The following is an 18,035-nucleotide window of genomic DNA, read 5'->3' on the forward strand; positions in this document are numbered from 1 at the left end:
TTATTTTTGGCACCTAATCTAAAATACTAAAGCTGTTAGTATTGAAAATCCTTTTTGTTTTTTCATGAATAAATCAGTTTGGTATTTGGTAAATTTTTTGTTAAAAAGCGATGATGATACAATAATTAGTTTACAAGTATTTGATAAATTTTTGTGTAAAAGTGCCGTGAACTATTTATAATGACTAAAAGGGCCAAAAAATGTTGTTTAAATTGCAATAACTAAATATTATGAAACCATTTAACTCAATGCGTTATGTGGCATCATTGTTCTTCCATTCACTTTGAAACCCACCATAGTTCTTCCATTCACTTTGAAACCCACCATAGTTCTTCCATTCACTTTGAACCCCCCTCCAGATGCGTTATGTGGCATCATTGTTCTTTTGTTTTTTTATTTTTTATTTAATTACTAGCATTTCATTGAAGCCCAGAAAAAGAGTGGAGGCCAGAGCATTTCAGTCAACCAGAAACAACGAAGAAAAGATTGTATCTGAGGCAGGAGCAGAATGCACGAGCAAGTGCAGTAGAGTGATATTGAGTAAAACCTTGTTTGAGAATACAACCTAGAAATTAAAGAGAAGGAGTGAAAAAGATAAGAAAAAAAAATCTTAGATCTAGGTGCAAGCCCCAGTACCACTGAACCTTTTCAGTTTTGTGCAAGCCCCACATGGACCAAAATGTTCTACAATTAACCACCCAAACTTCATGTTATGTTCCCATTTTGTATCAAAGTTCACTTTCATCAAACTTTCCGTCAAATAATTGCAAGTGACAAATAGCACTTGTATACATTGCAAGTAAAGATATGGCAAGAAATATAGCTCCATGTACATAGTGAGCTATAGAAGAAACCCAAGTGAGAACTATAGACATGTCTTGTGACTGGGTAGCAGTGAAGTTTGCAAATCGCATACAGCTCCACAGTGACAATTGAAAGTAACAAATAAATGAAATTTTATATATCAAAACCGATCGAATCAGTAACGAGAAAGTCTACAAGGCTACGAGAACTTCATAAGACCAATGGTACAGTCAACTACTAAATGTTGGGAAAATGAAAAGAATGAAAGAATTGGAAACGAAAAGGGTTAAAAACTTGGTGGATCTTTGGTGACAACAATCTCTTCCTTAAGTAACAAAGCCTAAAAAAGGAAGGAAAAGCTATAATTTTTTTTTACCTAAAGCCGGTAATCCTTGAGCATTTTAAATTCACTGGATTACCAAAAATTTCCTTTCATCAGCAACCTGCAGCTTTTAGGAAGTTATCATATGGACTTGATGCCGGTAGTCTGAAGGAGTGGGGATGTTGCTGGTACTCAGTTGCACACATCATTGGGACACAGCCTCGGGTTTGGGGTGGTATGTATGAAGTGGCAGTCTGATCAGCAAAGGGATTACCGCTCTGCATTTCATTCAAGTTCATGATATTAGATTTTCACAGAGAGAGAAATGGTGTGAATTAGTTTGCATGCAGATCAAAATTCCCGCCAGAGCACGTGCTTGGTATGCATAGATATATACATTGATATAGCACAAGTACCCATAGTTTAAGTTAAAGCCAGGAAGTACCTTATGGGAACCGGCATCAGCTTGGAAATCGGACGTCATCCATTTCACATCATCGTTACGATTTTGTAAAGATAGGTTCATCAAATATTCCTGGTTCTGTTGGAAATTCATCAAACTGGACATCTTCTGCTGCTTTCCTATCAGGAGTGCCTCACAGTGGCCGGCCATTTCCTTGTAAGGCACATCAGGTGCATTTGAGATTGACATCCTTCCAACTTCTTGTGCTGTCTCCAGGACCTGAGTGCATAAAGCATGCTTTCAAAATATTGTCATCATGTACCTCCCTCTCTCTGAATTTTGCTTGATTAACAAACCAACAAAAGGCTACATTTCTTTCAAATCAATAAAAGCTAAATAAAAAACATGTAGTGGCTAACATACTGATTCCATAAGTTGATTGACACTCAAAAGATCAGGAAGATTCACAGAGTTGTTCTTTTGGCTATCAAATGAACCTGGAAAAGAATCATCATCCAAAGAAAATATTGGAGCATCCTGCATGACAAGAATAAACTTATGAGTCCCAAGTATTAAGAAAACTTTTTAGATAAATAAGTTGATTGACTCCCATCTTAAGCTCAACGCTTATGTAATAGTTACCACCCTCACACACAAGACATAGGATCTTCCCTACCAACAAAGAAAAGAGGAAAAAAAAGAAAAGAATGAAGAGAATTGAAAGCTATGCAGGGAAATTACCTCCTTAATAGCTTCACTATTGCTCAAATCAACCTGATATAACTTTTGCGGCGCATCCATGAACAACTGGGCTCCCAGTGGACACACATCATCAGGTAAGAATTCACTGACCAGCTGCTCCCTTATAGTAGACAGTTCAGACTGCATAATAGCTCCCTATTCATTATCGATGTTATAGTACAAATGACTTTTGTTTTCTTTTATTATCAAAAGGCAGTCGAAGTCGCTTAAATCAATTGGTATAAAAGCTTACATCTGACAATTTGTCCAAGCTCTTCACAATTTGAGAAGCAAAGAATTCCCTTGTTTGCTCTTCAGTGATCGCTATTTCTGATAGAGATTTTAAGGCCAAATTATCATCTTCTTTAGATCCATAAGCAATTGTGGGATGGTCAGATCCAGTCTTAACAGCCTGCAACTTGCGATCTTCAACCAAATGTAGGAATGGATCAACCTGAATAAGAATATAATGGTTTCAAATCTATTTCCTGAGCTAGGAAGATGTTTAATTACGGAAATCTCACATAAAAAGAAACCATAAGTACTGGCTCACTTTCTTTGTGTCTTCCATGTGCTTGGAATTGATTAATTTACGCAATAAATCACAAGCATATGCAAGAAAATGGTTCTTAAACAGAATTTAGATCTTATGGGACCTCAGAAAATCACATACAAGGCAACCTATGTGAAAAAACTATAAGCTTTATTTACAATATACCACATACCGTTTTATCCATAAGTGATGCCTTGGCTCTATGAACAAGAGAAAGAATATTGTATGCTTTTGATAGAAAGAGAATCATTGATGTTGCCAGGGTAAAGAGGGACCTGCGACGCGATGGTGGCAATGGCCCTGAAATGAAAGAGGGAAAGTTGCTTGATCTGACATCCCAATCATGCAAAGTCAAGCTTGTTCAAAATTTCAGGAATTCAATATGGCAATGGGCGCAAGAAGAAATAGTAATTATTTTGCACATAGGTGGAAGAGTAGAAATTAATTATATTTTTTTATTAGTAGAATTGGAGTCTCGGCTATATGTATAATACTTTGGCTATTAATAATAGTAATAATTATGATTACAACCTAATAATATTACCAAAAATTATTGTTATTGTTTCGTTGTTAGTTATGTTAATAGAGGCATTCTTAAAGGTTAGGGAGAGTTTGGCATATTGATACAAGAAATACTGTGAGCATGCTTGACCTCAATTTCTATGCTACATCAATTTGGTATAACAGCAGTCATTGCCCTACAGCTGTTCAGTATCGGAGCAATCATTGTCCTCCATTATAAAGTATAGATTAGGGAAAGGGGTCAGCCTAAATTTATCCTAAACCGATTGACATACAACTAGAAAAAGAATCAGCAGAACTTGTTCAAATGCTAATACTGAGTTCAAAGTTGTCAGAACTTGATTCTGAAAAATTTTAGAAACAAAAGTTCCCTGGTGTAATCATGTCATCTGGGCTATAACTAATGTTCTACTTACTTTTATATACATCTATCTTTAGTTTGAGGGTTTCTCATGTTTTCTTCTCTAGCTAATTAATATTAGTAAATGGAAACAACAAATAATGGTATCTTGTCATTAATGGAAACACATGCATAGAAAGCATGCATTTAGTTTGGGCAGACTGTGGGGCTCACCTCCTTCAGTAAGAGATATGTCCCGCAAGGAAAATGCTAACTGGAAACTTTGAACAAGAACCTCGACACTGGAATGCTGCAAAAAAAGATGAACAATAAGAGGAACGAAAAAAAGGGAAAACAAGGCAACAGATACGAAGGGAAAAAAAGAAAAAGTCCCAGCATCTCTTTATAGAATTGGCAAAAGTTCTCCAGTCATCCATGAATTCATAATAGCAGTGAAACTCTGAAAAATGAAATTATAGTCACATGGTTCTATTTCTACCAAATACTTTAGAATCAGAGTTTTCCCCTGATGACAATACCCTCTTAACCACATAGCACAATGACCTATGGGGTGGTAGGTGAGCTGTGAAGCTTATAAAGCAGTTAGCAGCAGTTTTGAAAAAAAAAAATCATGAGCTTCAAGTGAGCAAGGAACTAAGACGGGTTTTGTGGTAATCAAAGAAGTTATGTTATCATTTTCCATCTATATCATATCAAAAGGCATTAACTCTTCAGAATGTTTTTGAATATTCAAACAAAATGACAAGGTTTTCTTTTCTTCTTTTACTTTCCCCGTTTAATCTATGAAAATAGAATGTCATCTCTCATTCTATTGCAATTGCATGATAACCAAAGCTACCCCAACTGTTGCGAGGTGCCATGGCATATGACTGGAAGTCTATGGAAGAATCCTTTACTAGTCCCTAAGTCCGAAAAAATGCGACTAAGACGATACAGAATCAATTAAAGACATTCTGAAGAAAAAGAACAAAAAACAAAAGAAGGCACTTAATATTTCAGACAGACTGAAATGAACAAAATGCCTGTAACATTTTAATGCAGTTCCAGTTAAAAAGAGGCTTCAGAAAAAGGAAAAAGGGATGATTAGCCGTCCTCATGTTCCCTGCTTGAAAGAAATTAATTTTCTAGATGTATTAAGCAGTAACAAGACATAATGCAAACATGCAAAATATATGGAGTTCCAACTAAGTGAAATCACCATAAAAAGAAAAGAACATAGAAAAGGCATCGCCAACATATATAATAGAAAATACTAATCAAGTAACATTGTTCTAGAAATTACCTTGGCCCGTGAGAAAAGTGATACGAGGCTATGCGTATGAGCAATTGCTTCATAGTTTTCGGGCATGTTCCCAGGAGAGAGGGATTGTGCCCAAATTGATAAAAGCAAGAGAGTTATCTGGTGGCTGCTCAACCTGAGGGAATTGGCTTCCTGAGGTTTAACAAATGCAAAGACACAAAATCATTAGGAAATGCCAACAATGTATATCAAGCTAGCACCCTTTCCCTCATGTGCAACCCCATTCGGCACATGGAGAGACAGAAAGATTGGAGGTTTCAATATAATTCTGATTTTTAATTAAAAATACCCAACCTTCTTCAATAAACAAAGTAATTTCACTGTAAGCCCCATGCAAACTAGATAAGTACATTGAAGATGGTTAAGAATTTCATAAGTTTTACGGAAAAGAAAAAGTAAAGAAACTAAAATTGTTAAAACTCACATGTTCCTTGATCGAATTGCTCATAGAAATTTCATTTGGTGTTGAAGGTGCAGGCGAAATTTTCAAGCTATATGTCCGACTATAAGATGATTTCAATCTGCTCAGAATCCCATTATTGGTGTCTCTTTGTTCCCCTTCATTAACAACATTTTCATCACTGTCTTCACAAATACTTTCCCGCGAAGAAATTTTTTCTCTTCTTAGCTTCTCAAAAAGGGCAGCTGAAGAAGAAAATACAGATACAGTTCTTGAGAGTGTCCTCGGAAAATCCAAGGCCTTTTTTGATTCAGTATTGGATGATGATAGACTAGGGCAAACTGAAGATGGCACAAGAACAACAGAGAAGACACGATGCGCTCCAACACGTGTTTCATGGTCTGGATGGACCATAGCTGGGAGTAATTGATGAAACAATGCCTCAGGAAAAGCCTAAAGAACAATTATAAATAAATAAATTAAAAATTATTTATAAGATTGAAAGTATCTCAGAAAGACAATTAAGTAAAAGACAATACATTATACTACTTGCCTTGTTTTGATAGGACAAGTTGGGTATGGAAGCTACAATTTGAGCAGTACGATAAACAGCAGAAATTGTAGTTCTGGCTATAACTGTAATAGTCGAGATATTTTCCAACATAACAGCCATAGCATCAAGAATTGGCCCTGGTTCGCCAACCTGTTTGACAATGACAGCTTTGTTATTGTACAGTTGATAAATTCAGTAACAATCTCAGTGAAATTTGAGCATATGGAAACTTATAAAGACTATTAAACTATTTGAAATGATAAGACCACTAACAATGAAAGCAATTCTAAATCAAAACTTTACATGATGACGGATTTGTGGGTACGAGGTTAATTCAGTAACTGTAGCAGATTAGTATTACCTTACCTTATATGATAACTGTACAAGGCACTTATCCACCTCTTCTCTAAAGCTTCTGTTCCATTTTATTACATCTGTTCCCAGATTAGCATCATCAAGCGAGCAGTGTATGCTCTTCCTCAAATGCCTCATGGCATCACTTACTGCACCAATTATTGCCACAGAGGGCTCAATTTTGGCAAGTTGAGAAAGGGAGGTGGTAACCTCCACTATGTCGAGCTGCATGTTTGGTTGTTTAAGGACATTTTTGTGATCAAGATGCTTGATTAAAATGGAGAGCAAAACATGAGTATTTTGCCCTGCAACAACCAGAGATTAAAAAGGCTGGATAAGTTATCAATGGAAGACTAGAGGAACAGCATTTATGGTTGAAAGAGCTGATAGGACCTGAAAATAATGCATAAAAAATTAAAATTAAATACCAGAAGTATCCATCAAAAGTTGTATATCCTTTAGGACTGGAAAGGCAAGACCATGTTCAGGAGACCATAAATTTCCATTATCGAAGTAACGGAACACAGATTCCAGGACACGCCTTATTGTTGTAGCCTCCTTGGCCAGCTTTGCCATGTTCTGCAGGCAAACCCTTGACCAAAAGCAGGGGTTCTTGGCATCTTCTCTATAGGATAAGAAAAGAAACATAAATAACTGATATGCATATTGAAAAAACAATAAAAAGGTATCGGAAAAAATCTTGTGCCAATAGAGATATACACTTTCACATTTAGTTCGCCTTTTTCATCCACAATGGAGCTCCAAGAAGGAACATTGATTTTGACATCTGGTGAAGGAGAAACATGACCCTCATTCTTTCGCACCTCCTGCACCCACCGGCTCTTGGAACTTTCAAGGTTCTCTGAAGGATATTTAGGACCTCCATAATTTTCCAAGATTACTGCAACAATCTGATTTAATATAAGGGAAAAAAACAATGTCAAGAGGACTATACCAAGATTACTTGCAAGTTGAAACAAGATTTAAGAAACTTCCAATGCACTTACATTATCGAACTCAACTGATATATGAGAGTGCTCACCCATAAACCAAACCTACAAAGAAAAGGTAGACAATTTAATTTCGCATTAGATATATAGGGTCCATCGTTTTGAAAAATGTTGCGAAAGGCATAAATTGCCAACAGAGTATCATTATATTATTTTACTTTTAACAGCTTGAACAGGTAAATAATATACAGGAATTCATTGTTCATGGTAAAGGGGATAAAATTGCTAAATATAAGGACTACTGATAGCATTTTGCATTCTGAACCTCACATGCATTCAACATGTCATAAACTTATTGATAAGGTATAATGTTAAGCTTACAACATACGTAATATTAAAGAAATACCATTGAAGAAAGGGCTTGCAGCGCAGCCGAACATAGATTGTTTGCTCTTTCATCTTCCCCTGGCTCTTGAGCTATCTGACAGAGTTTTGGAATAAAGCCTTCTAAATTAAACATGTAAGTTCCATCCTTCTGCAAAATTCAGTGAGACAAATTGAGTTTGGAATTTTATGTAGGCAACATGGTAATAAATTACATGTGAAGCTTAGTATCCAGTGATTTATGACTAAATAGAAAAGTATATTTACAAACCCACAAACCTGATTATTTACAAAGTTAAAAAGGGTCTGACATCCTATAATTTGCATTTCATCTTGTCGTGTTTGATCCAGCAGAGTATGCATAATGCTGAGTAAGCTACTCGCAAAGAGACGCCTATGAAAAGTCATTGAATAAAATCAATACACAAAAATATATGCACATATATACATACGTATAAATAGAGAGAGAGAGAGAGAGAGAGAGAGTGATATCTTTCCAGATAGTTGGCATTTTATCCTGCTAGAATGTGGATTAGAACCGCACATTCAGACATATGATTCCTCCTCAATGGCCCAGATTCACACAAAAATATAATTAAGAATGGGAGAGAACTCACATTTGCTCCTTACAAGAAATCAGCAATTTATTGTAGATGCACATGACAATTTTTGTGGAGCGAAAATTCTCATTCCGCAATTCTTTGTAACACCTTTGCTCAAGAAAATTTGTGATCTGCTCACACAATTTACAACTTTAGTCAAAAGAGAAAGAATGCTTGAAGTATTTATCAGCAGACGGGGCTTAATCATAAAGTGATCTTAAGAGAAATCTGTAAGATGTGGCTCCTGGGAAATACTATAATTACAAAAGATATTTCACTCTATGCAGAAAGCAAGGCTAAATTGTTATTCAAAATTTATCGCAAGGTGAAATATATCACGTATTTGGTGCAAGAAAAAGCTTTGAATCCATAGGCCAACACCAGAGAGAGAAAAAGAAAGAAAGAAAAGAAGGTAAAATAATATAAAAGGTTTAACCCTTGCTCAAATTCAATAGCAGTAACTGATCTGAAATCCACATCTTTGTTGTATGATAGCTTTTATCTTTGCAATTCCTAAGTGTCCGTTTTCACTATGGATAAGTCTTCCGTTAACGAATACATTTCAGACATGTTGCCATAGCCCTCAGGAAACACACACAGAGAGTATATACACTTATGAAGAGAAGGAGAGAGAGAGAGAGAGTATATTGTGAGTTAATAGTAACTACATGCGTTCAATGCATACACCATATTTTTCCTCACACACACACAGTCTTTTTTGACTTACTAATAACTACATGCATACATGCCAAGTTGCAACACGTACACCTTAGTTTCTCTTTTCCCTCAACTCTTTTGGTTAATTCTTTCCTGATGTTTTCTCTGTCTCTCTGTCTCTCTCTTCTTTTGAAACTTATTATCAATTAAATTACTACAGTAATCATTTTGTAGAGTTATTATGAGTTAACTAAGTTATATGCTAGGAGCACTCAAAGTAATATATATATTTTAGTGAAACGTTTGATTGAGAAAAAAGGCCTAGCTTAAGACATATTAGAGTAACGATTTACATGATATCATTTATACCTTCGGAATTCGCAAAGGATTTTTGGCTGCATATTCACATAATTTTCCAATCTTCCGATCATTTGGTCCTTCTTCCTGTCAAGTGTGAAGAACAAGTCCTGAATCTTGATATAAATATAAAAAATTTGGGGCAGAATAATAAATGGAGAAGGGACACAGATCACTAGGATAGTGAAAAAAACATCGATTTCAAAAATGCATAATCAAACAAATTGAATCATACTTGTAAAACATCTGTCATGAAGAATTTAGATGGATCACGCTCAATGAAACAACATTTTTTAAGAAAAGCCAGAAGACCAGGATGCTCAATCACTAAATTCAGTGCAATGGCACAAAACCAGGAAGACAATCTCGGAATATTCATATTTGTAAAGGATCCAAAGAAATAAAGTTGATGGCTTCTAACCATAGAATTTGTCAATCAAGGAAGTATGGGTTCTGACCAAAACAAAAAGAAGAAGTGTGTGCTCCCCTAAATGGAGTAACAAAAAAAAAACATATGTTATTGCATAATGATCTCAGAGAATTTTTGCTAAGGTAAGTTGAATAAGAACGAAAAGAACGAAAAGAAAAAAAGATTTAATAAACAAGTATTTATCAAGAAGAGAAAAAAAAGTAAATTATTCTTTATTGAGTCTGAAAGGCATGGATTTGAAATTTCTATAAACAAATTTTTTTTTAAAAAAACTCATGTACAATGCAACCAACAAGTTTTCTTTTTGTATACCACGTGACAGTGCCTTTCACCTTTTTAAAAAAATTCTAAACTACACCTTAGTGTATAAGAATTATATTCATGAGAAACATATCATAATGTGAAAAGGAAGATAAAAATCAAAACTTTGAAAACACAAAAACAGAACACCATCAACACATCATGCATAAGGTCTACACTTAATAACGAGATGGCACAAAGGGATTATGAAACTCTATTTTCAATTGCCAGAGCCATAAACATTTAACATCATATGCAGGACTGTGTTATGAAGTCAAAGAATATTTTAATAAAAGAAGTTTTTTTCTAAGTCTCAGCTCACCTTGTATGGCATAAAACAATAGCAGAGACTGGGTTTTCAATCAGTTATCAGAGTCATAATCAGTTTCAGCATTTATTTAATCACTATCATCTGAAGTTATGCAATACGAGTCTTTACTAGACAACGATGCATACTGCATAAATTCTCAATTCAGCTGCACATGGCACACAACACTAGCTGATACACCGTTTTCAATCAGTTATCAGATATCTGTCTACATGATTGTGTTCTGACGTTACACAATATGCATTTTACTCAAAATGAGGTTCTTGCTCATCAATTAATTCAGGAATTGAGATGACTAGACCCTGTTTCCAATTTCCAACATGGTATTAAATAGATATATAGGCTAACACATACAAAATGAATGGGCAGACAATCATTCAGTTAACTCAAGTACCACTTACACATTACGATGTTATAATTTTAGTTTAAATTATGTAATGGTTGGAAGCAAGTTATAAAGAACCTTCCTCTCAGTTTCAGTTCACTGAGGGAAAAACATTACTTGGATTTTAATGTCAAATGGTTGCATTTGCACAGCATAAGTCCAACATCTATCAAAGGACTAAATATGTACTACAACATCAACACTTTTCCAAACCCACAAAAATGCACATAGGCATGACATACATTATCATCTGGAAGAGTCTCTCTTCACAAAAAGTAGGCAACAATAACAAGAACGAACTTAGAAACAAGTAGCAATGACCCTTTTAAGATAGAATGCAACAGTAACCCATTATGATAAAAAAAGGAGAAAAACGAACCTGGTTACGAGGGAAAATGTCAGCTATGAGCTTCTTGTACCTCTTGACGGGCTGTCTAGACCTGGGCCGCAATGCCGGGCAGAAGAAACAAAGGCCACCACAAGCAGGCAAAACTTGGCGCGAAAGTACCCCCGAAACGGCACTCATTTTTGAATTCAAGATACATACAATTCACTTCACACAGATATGAAAATGGGCACCCCACAAATTGGCCTTTCTTTCCCTTCCAAATCTATGAGGAAAGCTCTGGGTGCAGAGAAGGGAAAGAAAGGCTCAAAAACTGAGATGGGTATCTCTCAAATTGTACAAAAACCAGCCTGAGATTAACAAAATCCCCAAGTCACAAACCTCAAAAACCAATCAAAACCTCAAGAACAATGCAATGCCAAAGTGGGTTCAAAATTCAACCAAAAGGGTCCCTAGAGAAAACCCAAAACTCATCACAAACTTGATCAATTTGTACAGAATTTAATTGTTGAGAAAAAATTACCTCGTTTGAATGCCTGCAAGAGCAGACCTGAGGCTGGAAAATCCACCTTATGCCATGCAGAAAATCCACCGGAATTCCAGCATATTCCACCGCGATTTCTTATATGTCTTCCCTTTTTTGTTTTAAATTTGAATTTGTACTCAAAATAATATCCGTCCAGCCTGCCAATAATGATACTGAAAAAAAAACGTCTACACGTTTTAACGGTTGAACTTGTGGGCCCTAGGGGTTGGTAGCTAGATTACTAGTACTGTTCGATTTGTGGGGCCCGTGCCTACGTGGCTGCATTATATAATAACGTTTTCTGATGACAGACGTGCTATGCATTGCTTGCTCTCTTTCGACAATTAATTTTCTTCTTGTTTTTTTTTTTTTTTCAACGACTTTTGACAGTTAATTTACCTGAATGGGAAAAATGAGAAAGAAAAAAAAAAGAAAAAGACTGGGACTATATATTTTCTTCTTGGCAATATTGATATATTTCTAAAATTTCTCCATTGCAATTGATTTTTGTATCAATTTATTAATTTTACTAATTTACCTTTATCGTATTATATTTTTTCTACAGTGGTTTCAAATATTTTTTCTTAAACGATGTCAATTTGATTTCTTTAAAAATTTGGCCATAAGAACCTCTTTGCATCCGATTGTGTTCAAATCCTCGCTCTATTAACGTTCTAGAACTCTTAAGCTTTTTACAAAGGAACCCGAATCAAACTTAAATCGAATCAATTTTGACTGAGAATCAAGCCCCCTTTTTCCACTTAGTAAACCCTAAATTCCCTTTTCTAACCCTCTAAGTTAATCGAGCTTTTACAGGTTCTGATAACTGGGCTGGGGCGAAGTAAGATGACGAAATTGAGAAAAATAAGATGATGAAATTGGGAAAAATGAAATCACGGTGACCAAATTTGTTTTCGAGCCTAACCTAAATGATGAAAAATGTTTTTTGCTCTTATTTTTTGTTTGGACAATGAATGTATACTTGGAAGTTAAATATAATAACAGTTGAAAAATGAAAGAAATATAGATCCTTGGCCTTTTTCACAACTGATTTAGTGATTTAACAAACAGAAATACAAAGGGAAAATAGAAATAGAAATGACAACAACAAAGATGACAAATAGATGAGGTTGAAAGAAGATCAAGGAAGATAAAGGAAAATTATTAGGTTGCTAATTGTTTTCTATTCTTTAAAGCAAGGTAGAGATATAATAATTCAAATTGAGCTTTGAAGCATAATTCAAAATGAAGTGGTAGACAAATGGAAGCACTCAAGTGTCTCCTGTCACATAATTAAGCCGCCCGGCATGATTATGACACGCACTAAACACTAATCATGGTCATGCTTTTTTTAATTAAGATGAATTAATTTAAAATAAAAGTATTGAAGAAAATTAACTTCATTAACCATGGTGGAAGAATAGCTAGCCAGTAGAGAAAAAAATGAAAAGATTTATAAGGATGGTCCAGATCTCATTTGACTTTCGACAAGTGATGTTAAAGGATTCACAAAAGAGTAACTTTGTATTCAATTTTACAGCTAAAACATAAATAATTTAACTGAATGCTCAAATGATACATGCATTTATCAGCGTGAACAATGAATTTATACCCAATGGATAATACAAACATTTTCTCCAAAAATTACCTATGCTCTTGATGTACCACCATGATCTCTCTCAACGTGCTCTACAAGAGCTATTGGATCACGAAACCCTTTTACTACATTTAGAGCAAGCATCGATTGTCACCTTCTTCACCACAGTTCAGTTGCCACCCTTCTCATGGACTTTCTCTACATGGTCTACAAGTGTGGTGACTGAGGAAAACTTAACACCACACTGCAAACACTTGCCAGTTTCTACTCCCACTGCTGCTGCTCTGCTCTGCTCAATCCTTTGCAATCTGCCACTTTTGGCCAAGTTCTCTACTCAATTTTGCCACACTTGCTTCAGCTGAAGCTCGAGCAGATGAAGCTGCTGCACTAGGAAAGCTATTACCCCAGTTTGAGGACGATGCAGCAGGAGCATGGCTGGGCTTTGACACTTCTTTCCTACTCCTACTTAAAATCCCCAAAAAAGGAAACCCTGCTTCTGGTTTCTTGAGTCCCGAACACATGTGATCAGGTCCAAATCGATGCTTCAAACAGTGGTCTACCGTGCAGTCCCTGCAGTTCATTGTGTTGGAGAATGTTAAGATCTCCTTGCAGCCAGGGACAGGACATTTTTTCTTCTTTGTGGCTTTCTCATAATTAGAACCGTCACAGTCAGTGTTAACATGTCTCTCCCAAGTAATGTTTGGATCTTGATCAGGAATTAGATGAACTCCTTTGGCACAGAGGGGACAGATGACAACAGTGACATTTTGTCAGTCAGCTTTTGGACAATTACGCTTAATATAGCTTCAATGCTCCAAACAAAATACCTGCAAAATGTCAGGCTTATGTCAGTATAAAAAACAGAATGATCCCAATAAGCAGAAATAATGCAGGAGAATGATAATCTACAATGTAGGACGATGGATGATGCCAGAAAGATTGAAGACTACACGGTTGTATTAACCCATGTAAATAAGAACAAAGAAATCAAATGGAATGCATCCCAACCCCCAACTCTGTTTGGTTGGCATACATCTAGGGTATATCAAAATTTGGTGCAAGATATACGTGATGCATCACACTACTTTATAGATATTTATTTAAGAAAAAAAAAAAAACTAATGTTCTAAAAGGTTGCAAACATTCCACAAAAAGGCAAATACATTTTCACTTCCCTTTTACCATCAGTTTGTCGATTTTGAAAATTTTCCCCCAGTTATTTTCTCCAGCACATACTGTTTTATAGAGTAATCTAAATACATGAAGGGACAACATCAATTTAAAAGGCAAGTAATACCAAAATTTTTTTAAAAAATTATATAAGAAAATGGCAGCATATATTATTCCCAATACACAACTTTAGCACCTTGATATTTAACATCATATTTCTTTTATGCGAATATTTAACATCATATTGTCACCAAGAAAGTAAAACATTTTTAATACTTTATTTGCAATTCGTATAATATTTGCAAACATTCAATACATATCAAACATGAATCCAAAATAAACATTAATGTACCATAAGAAAAAGAAAAAAAAAAGAGTTCAGAAATGAAATATCACCCGAGAAAGTTATTTAAAAGAAAAAAAATTAACTTGAGCACACCCCAAGATCAGAAATTTCCTAGAAACTTCTTGTAAATTACTAGACAATGTTGTTATGCACAGTTCAAAAATGGACAAAATTTTGAACTTTGATAAGATAAATTCATTTCGGCATCTTCCTCTCTTTCTTTTTTCAAGAAATAATAATTCGCACCTCAATCCAGTGTAAATCAACAAACACCCATTTTTCGATTTCACCATGCAATCATTGCCTCCAAGAATCACCAAAATATGAAATGCAATTCTACATTTCTTCCACAACCAAACATAACATAATCTCAATCCCAATAACCAAAATTAAAATTTCAAAAATATATTTTCTCACGATGTTTACATAAATATGGAGTATATAATTCACAAACAAAGAGAAAGAGAGAGGACCTGACAGCAGCTATCGCAGGTGAAGGGCAAGAAATCAATCTGCTGGCAATCGGCGATGTAGCAATGCCGTCCCAGATAGCATGGATGGATCCATGCCATCACAATGTTAAATTTTATAATCACATACTGGATGATATACAAACTACCATATATCTCCACAAGTGCAACTACCATTAACGAATCTATGGTATCTGTTTACATCCCTCACAATAATCTCCCTCTCCAACACTCTACACATATACTTGAATGCCTCGTGGCAATCCCTGCAGATCCTCAAATTCTTCACAATCCTTATTGCCTTTCCTGGTGGTGCCGCGCCACTCACCACCGCAAATGCTACTGCCAACTTCTCACTGTGATACCAAAGGGCTTCCTTTCTCTCCCATTCCCCAACTTCATGCAACATCTCATCCCAAACTGGCACATATCCTAATTTTTCTATCAGCTCCATCAACTCTACCAATTTAGCATATATCTCATCCCTTCTTTCATGTCTTCTGTCCCGGGCGAAAAAGACATGAACTTTCCCCCGTACCTCGATCCAACTCCTTCCACCTTCCTTCTGTACCCTCCTATCTTTCATCATCTTCCTCACTTCTGCAACTTCATCCCACCTTCCAGCGTTTGATAACACATTTGCAGCAATTACATAAGCAGAGTCATCATGTGGGTCAATTTCCAATAAGCGTTTAGCCATGGACCTAGCGAAATCAGGTGCTTTATGATACGCTGAACTTGATAGCAATGATCGCCACACTGCAGCGTCAGGCACCAGCGGCATTGTCAGTGCAGCCCTTTCAGCCTCTTCCAAATGACCAGCTCTTCCCATTGCACCAACCAAACACGTATAATGCTCAAGCGCTGGTTCCAACCCATAATCTACCTTCATCCGGGTCAGCCACCAATCAGTCTCAGAAACCAAACCTGCATTGCAGAATGACGTTAAAATCGCCAAAAAGCTATATTCATCCGGCACAAGCCCCTGAGCTTCCATTGCATTGAAAATCTCAAGCATCGGGTTCGTATCCCCCTGTTGTGCATATCCCGCCAGCATCACATTCCACCCCACAACGTTCATGCTTGACAAGTTCTCATCAAAAACCTGTCTAGCATCACACACAAGCCCAGATTTCCCATACGCATCAACCAAAGCTGTCCCCACAATAACATTTCCATCAAGTCCCGTAAGAAGAGCATGGGCATGTATGATCCTACATTGTTCCAACACAGCAAGCTCCCCTGCAGCACGAAGTGCACCGGAAACACTATACATAGTAGACCGAACATCAGAGCATTTCATATCAGCAAAAGTGGACAAGGCCTCAACGGGTCTCGAGTTCTGCGCCAACCCAACAATCACCGCCGCATAACAAACCTCGTCTTTGTGGGGAATTTCATCGAGCACCTTGCGGGCTTCAACGGGAAAGCAACATTTGGAGTAGAAATGAATGAGGGCAGAACCGGAAAAGGGCTGGGCCGAGACGCCGAGCTTGAGAGAGAGGGAGTGGAGGGCAAGGCCGAAGGAGAGAGAAGGGAGAGAAGCGCAGGTTTTGAAGAGGGAAGCGAAGGTGCGCTGGTTGGGGAAAGTGGGGTGGCGGAGCATGGAAACGAAGTGTTGGAGGGCGAAGAGGGTGTTGGAGTGGGCCGAGATCACGGCCGTCCATGAGACGACATTGGGAGAAGAGATTTGGTGAAAGAGGCGTAGAGTGTAGGAGAGGAGATTGGACTTGGAGTAGAGAGTGATGAGGTTGTTGCGGAGAGAACGGTCGATGTTGGCGGCGGTGATGGCTCGGGCGTGGAGAATGCGAGGGTCGGCGTTGGGTGGTGGAGGGGGAAGTTGTATTGAGATTTGGCTCATTTTGGAGAGGAGTTTGGTGAACACTGAAGACTTGCAGTTCACCCTTTTATATGCTTATAGTTATAGATGCTCCAAACATTCAATACATATCAAAGAGAAAGAGAGAGGACCTGACGGCAGCTATCGCAGGCGAAGGGAAAGAAATCGATCTGCTGGCAGTCGGCGACGTTGCAAGGACGACCCTGATGTTTCCATTCAAATTCTTGTACAGAAGCTCCTCGCCAATCAACGAAAATAAATTAACACACAGCATGCAGCAACGGGACAAGAGCAAGATGGGTTATCTATTTCCGCAACCAAATTCGACGGGAATTACTAGTCCGGGATTTGCTGCTGGGCGCCGGATTGGATTGTCTGAAGCTTTTCAGTCTTGCCTTCCGCGGATACAGAGGGGCACCGAATCCGCTGAATCCAAAGTCCACGCCCAAGTTTTCTCCCCGGTCGTTTCAAGTCCCCTGAGTTTTCTTTAAAAGCCAAAAAGAAACTTGAGCAGTGAACCTGAAATCGACTCCATTAATTTTCTATTTTCTTGACGAAAAGGTTGCCCAGAATCAGAATGTCAAGCTAGAGTGGGGAGCGATTGGGATAATAAGATGGTTGGATTTGGCGCGAACTGAGAGAGGGATATTAGGAACAGGAGGGAAGGAGGGGGGAGTATTAGGTAACAGGATTCACCTGATTTTTTTAACAGAGATTTGGATGGAATTGGCTAAAAATTAACGGTGGGGTTAAATTGACAATAAGAGGGGCTACTAGTTCGAGCCAATCACTTATTGCTATGTGTTCTAACTTTCCAGCACATCCCCTCTACATGTAAGTTCTTCCTGAGATATGGGAGACCAGGGGCTTCTAAAACTAGGATTTGCATTTACTTGTGTGGACTGGAGTTTATGTGGAGGTGAAAATCTATACGTAATGATGCGAAGATGTTTATTGCTTATTTTATAGGGATTTTACATTGATTTTTATCTAAAAGTATACGCAAATGGGTTTATCCTAGAGAAAAAGGATCT

General features: G+C 37.0%; 1 protein-coding gene and 2 pseudogenes across 4 annotated transcripts; all 3 read right to left on the reverse strand.

Annotated features, from left to right (window-relative positions):
- Positions 1-939: 939 nt before the first annotated feature.
- LOC110744473 (protein SEMI-ROLLED LEAF 2) lies at positions 940-11,734 on the reverse strand. 3 transcript variants are annotated; one of them, XM_021944446.2, is made up of 20 exons: positions 11,576-11,734; positions 11,086-11,402; positions 9,276-9,350; positions 8,265-8,380; positions 7,927-8,041; positions 7,670-7,798; positions 7,321-7,368; positions 7,034-7,224; positions 6,742-6,938; positions 6,326-6,618; positions 5,960-6,109; positions 5,431-5,859; positions 4,989-5,138; positions 3,920-3,995; positions 2,996-3,123; positions 2,524-2,724; positions 2,271-2,411; positions 1,953-2,066; positions 1,572-1,808; positions 940-1,404 (listed from the first exon to the last, which is right to left on the reverse strand). In XM_021944446.2, exons 2-20 carry the CDS (start codon positions 11,230-11,232, stop codon positions 1,240-1,242), a joined length of 3,102 nt encoding a protein of 1,033 aa, XP_021800138.2. In that variant the 5' UTR covers positions 11,233-11,402; positions 11,576-11,734; the 3' UTR covers positions 940-1,239. The 3 variants fall into 3 exon arrangements, with proteins under 3 accessions (XP_021800138.2, XP_088100481.1, XP_088100482.1); XM_088244355.1 differs by having other exon boundaries at positions 2,271-2,426; XM_088244356.1 differs by having other exon boundaries at positions 2,271-2,426; positions 11,086-11,504.
- Positions 11,735-13,075: 1,341 nt separating this feature from the next.
- Positions 13,076-15,338, reverse strand: LOC110744472 (zinc finger AN1 and C2H2 domain-containing stress-associated protein 13-like; annotated as a pseudogene). The gene is made up of 2 exons (XR_015825620.1): positions 15,165-15,338; positions 13,076-14,002 (listed from the first exon to the last, which is right to left on the reverse strand). The product of XR_015825620.1 is annotated as a zinc finger AN1 and C2H2 domain-containing stress-associated protein 13-like (transcript).
- Positions 15,307-17,897, reverse strand: LOC148293216 (pentatricopeptide repeat-containing protein At4g33170 pseudogene; annotated as a pseudogene).
- Positions 17,898-18,035: the final 138 nt, after the last annotated feature.

The sequence above is a fragment of the Prunus avium genome, chromosome 7, assembly GCF_965620075.1.
Source record: "Prunus avium chromosome 7, drPruAviu1.hap1.1, whole genome shotgun sequence".
In the NCBI taxonomy this organism is placed as follows: Eukaryota; Viridiplantae; Streptophyta; class Magnoliopsida; order Rosales; family Rosaceae; genus Prunus; species Prunus avium.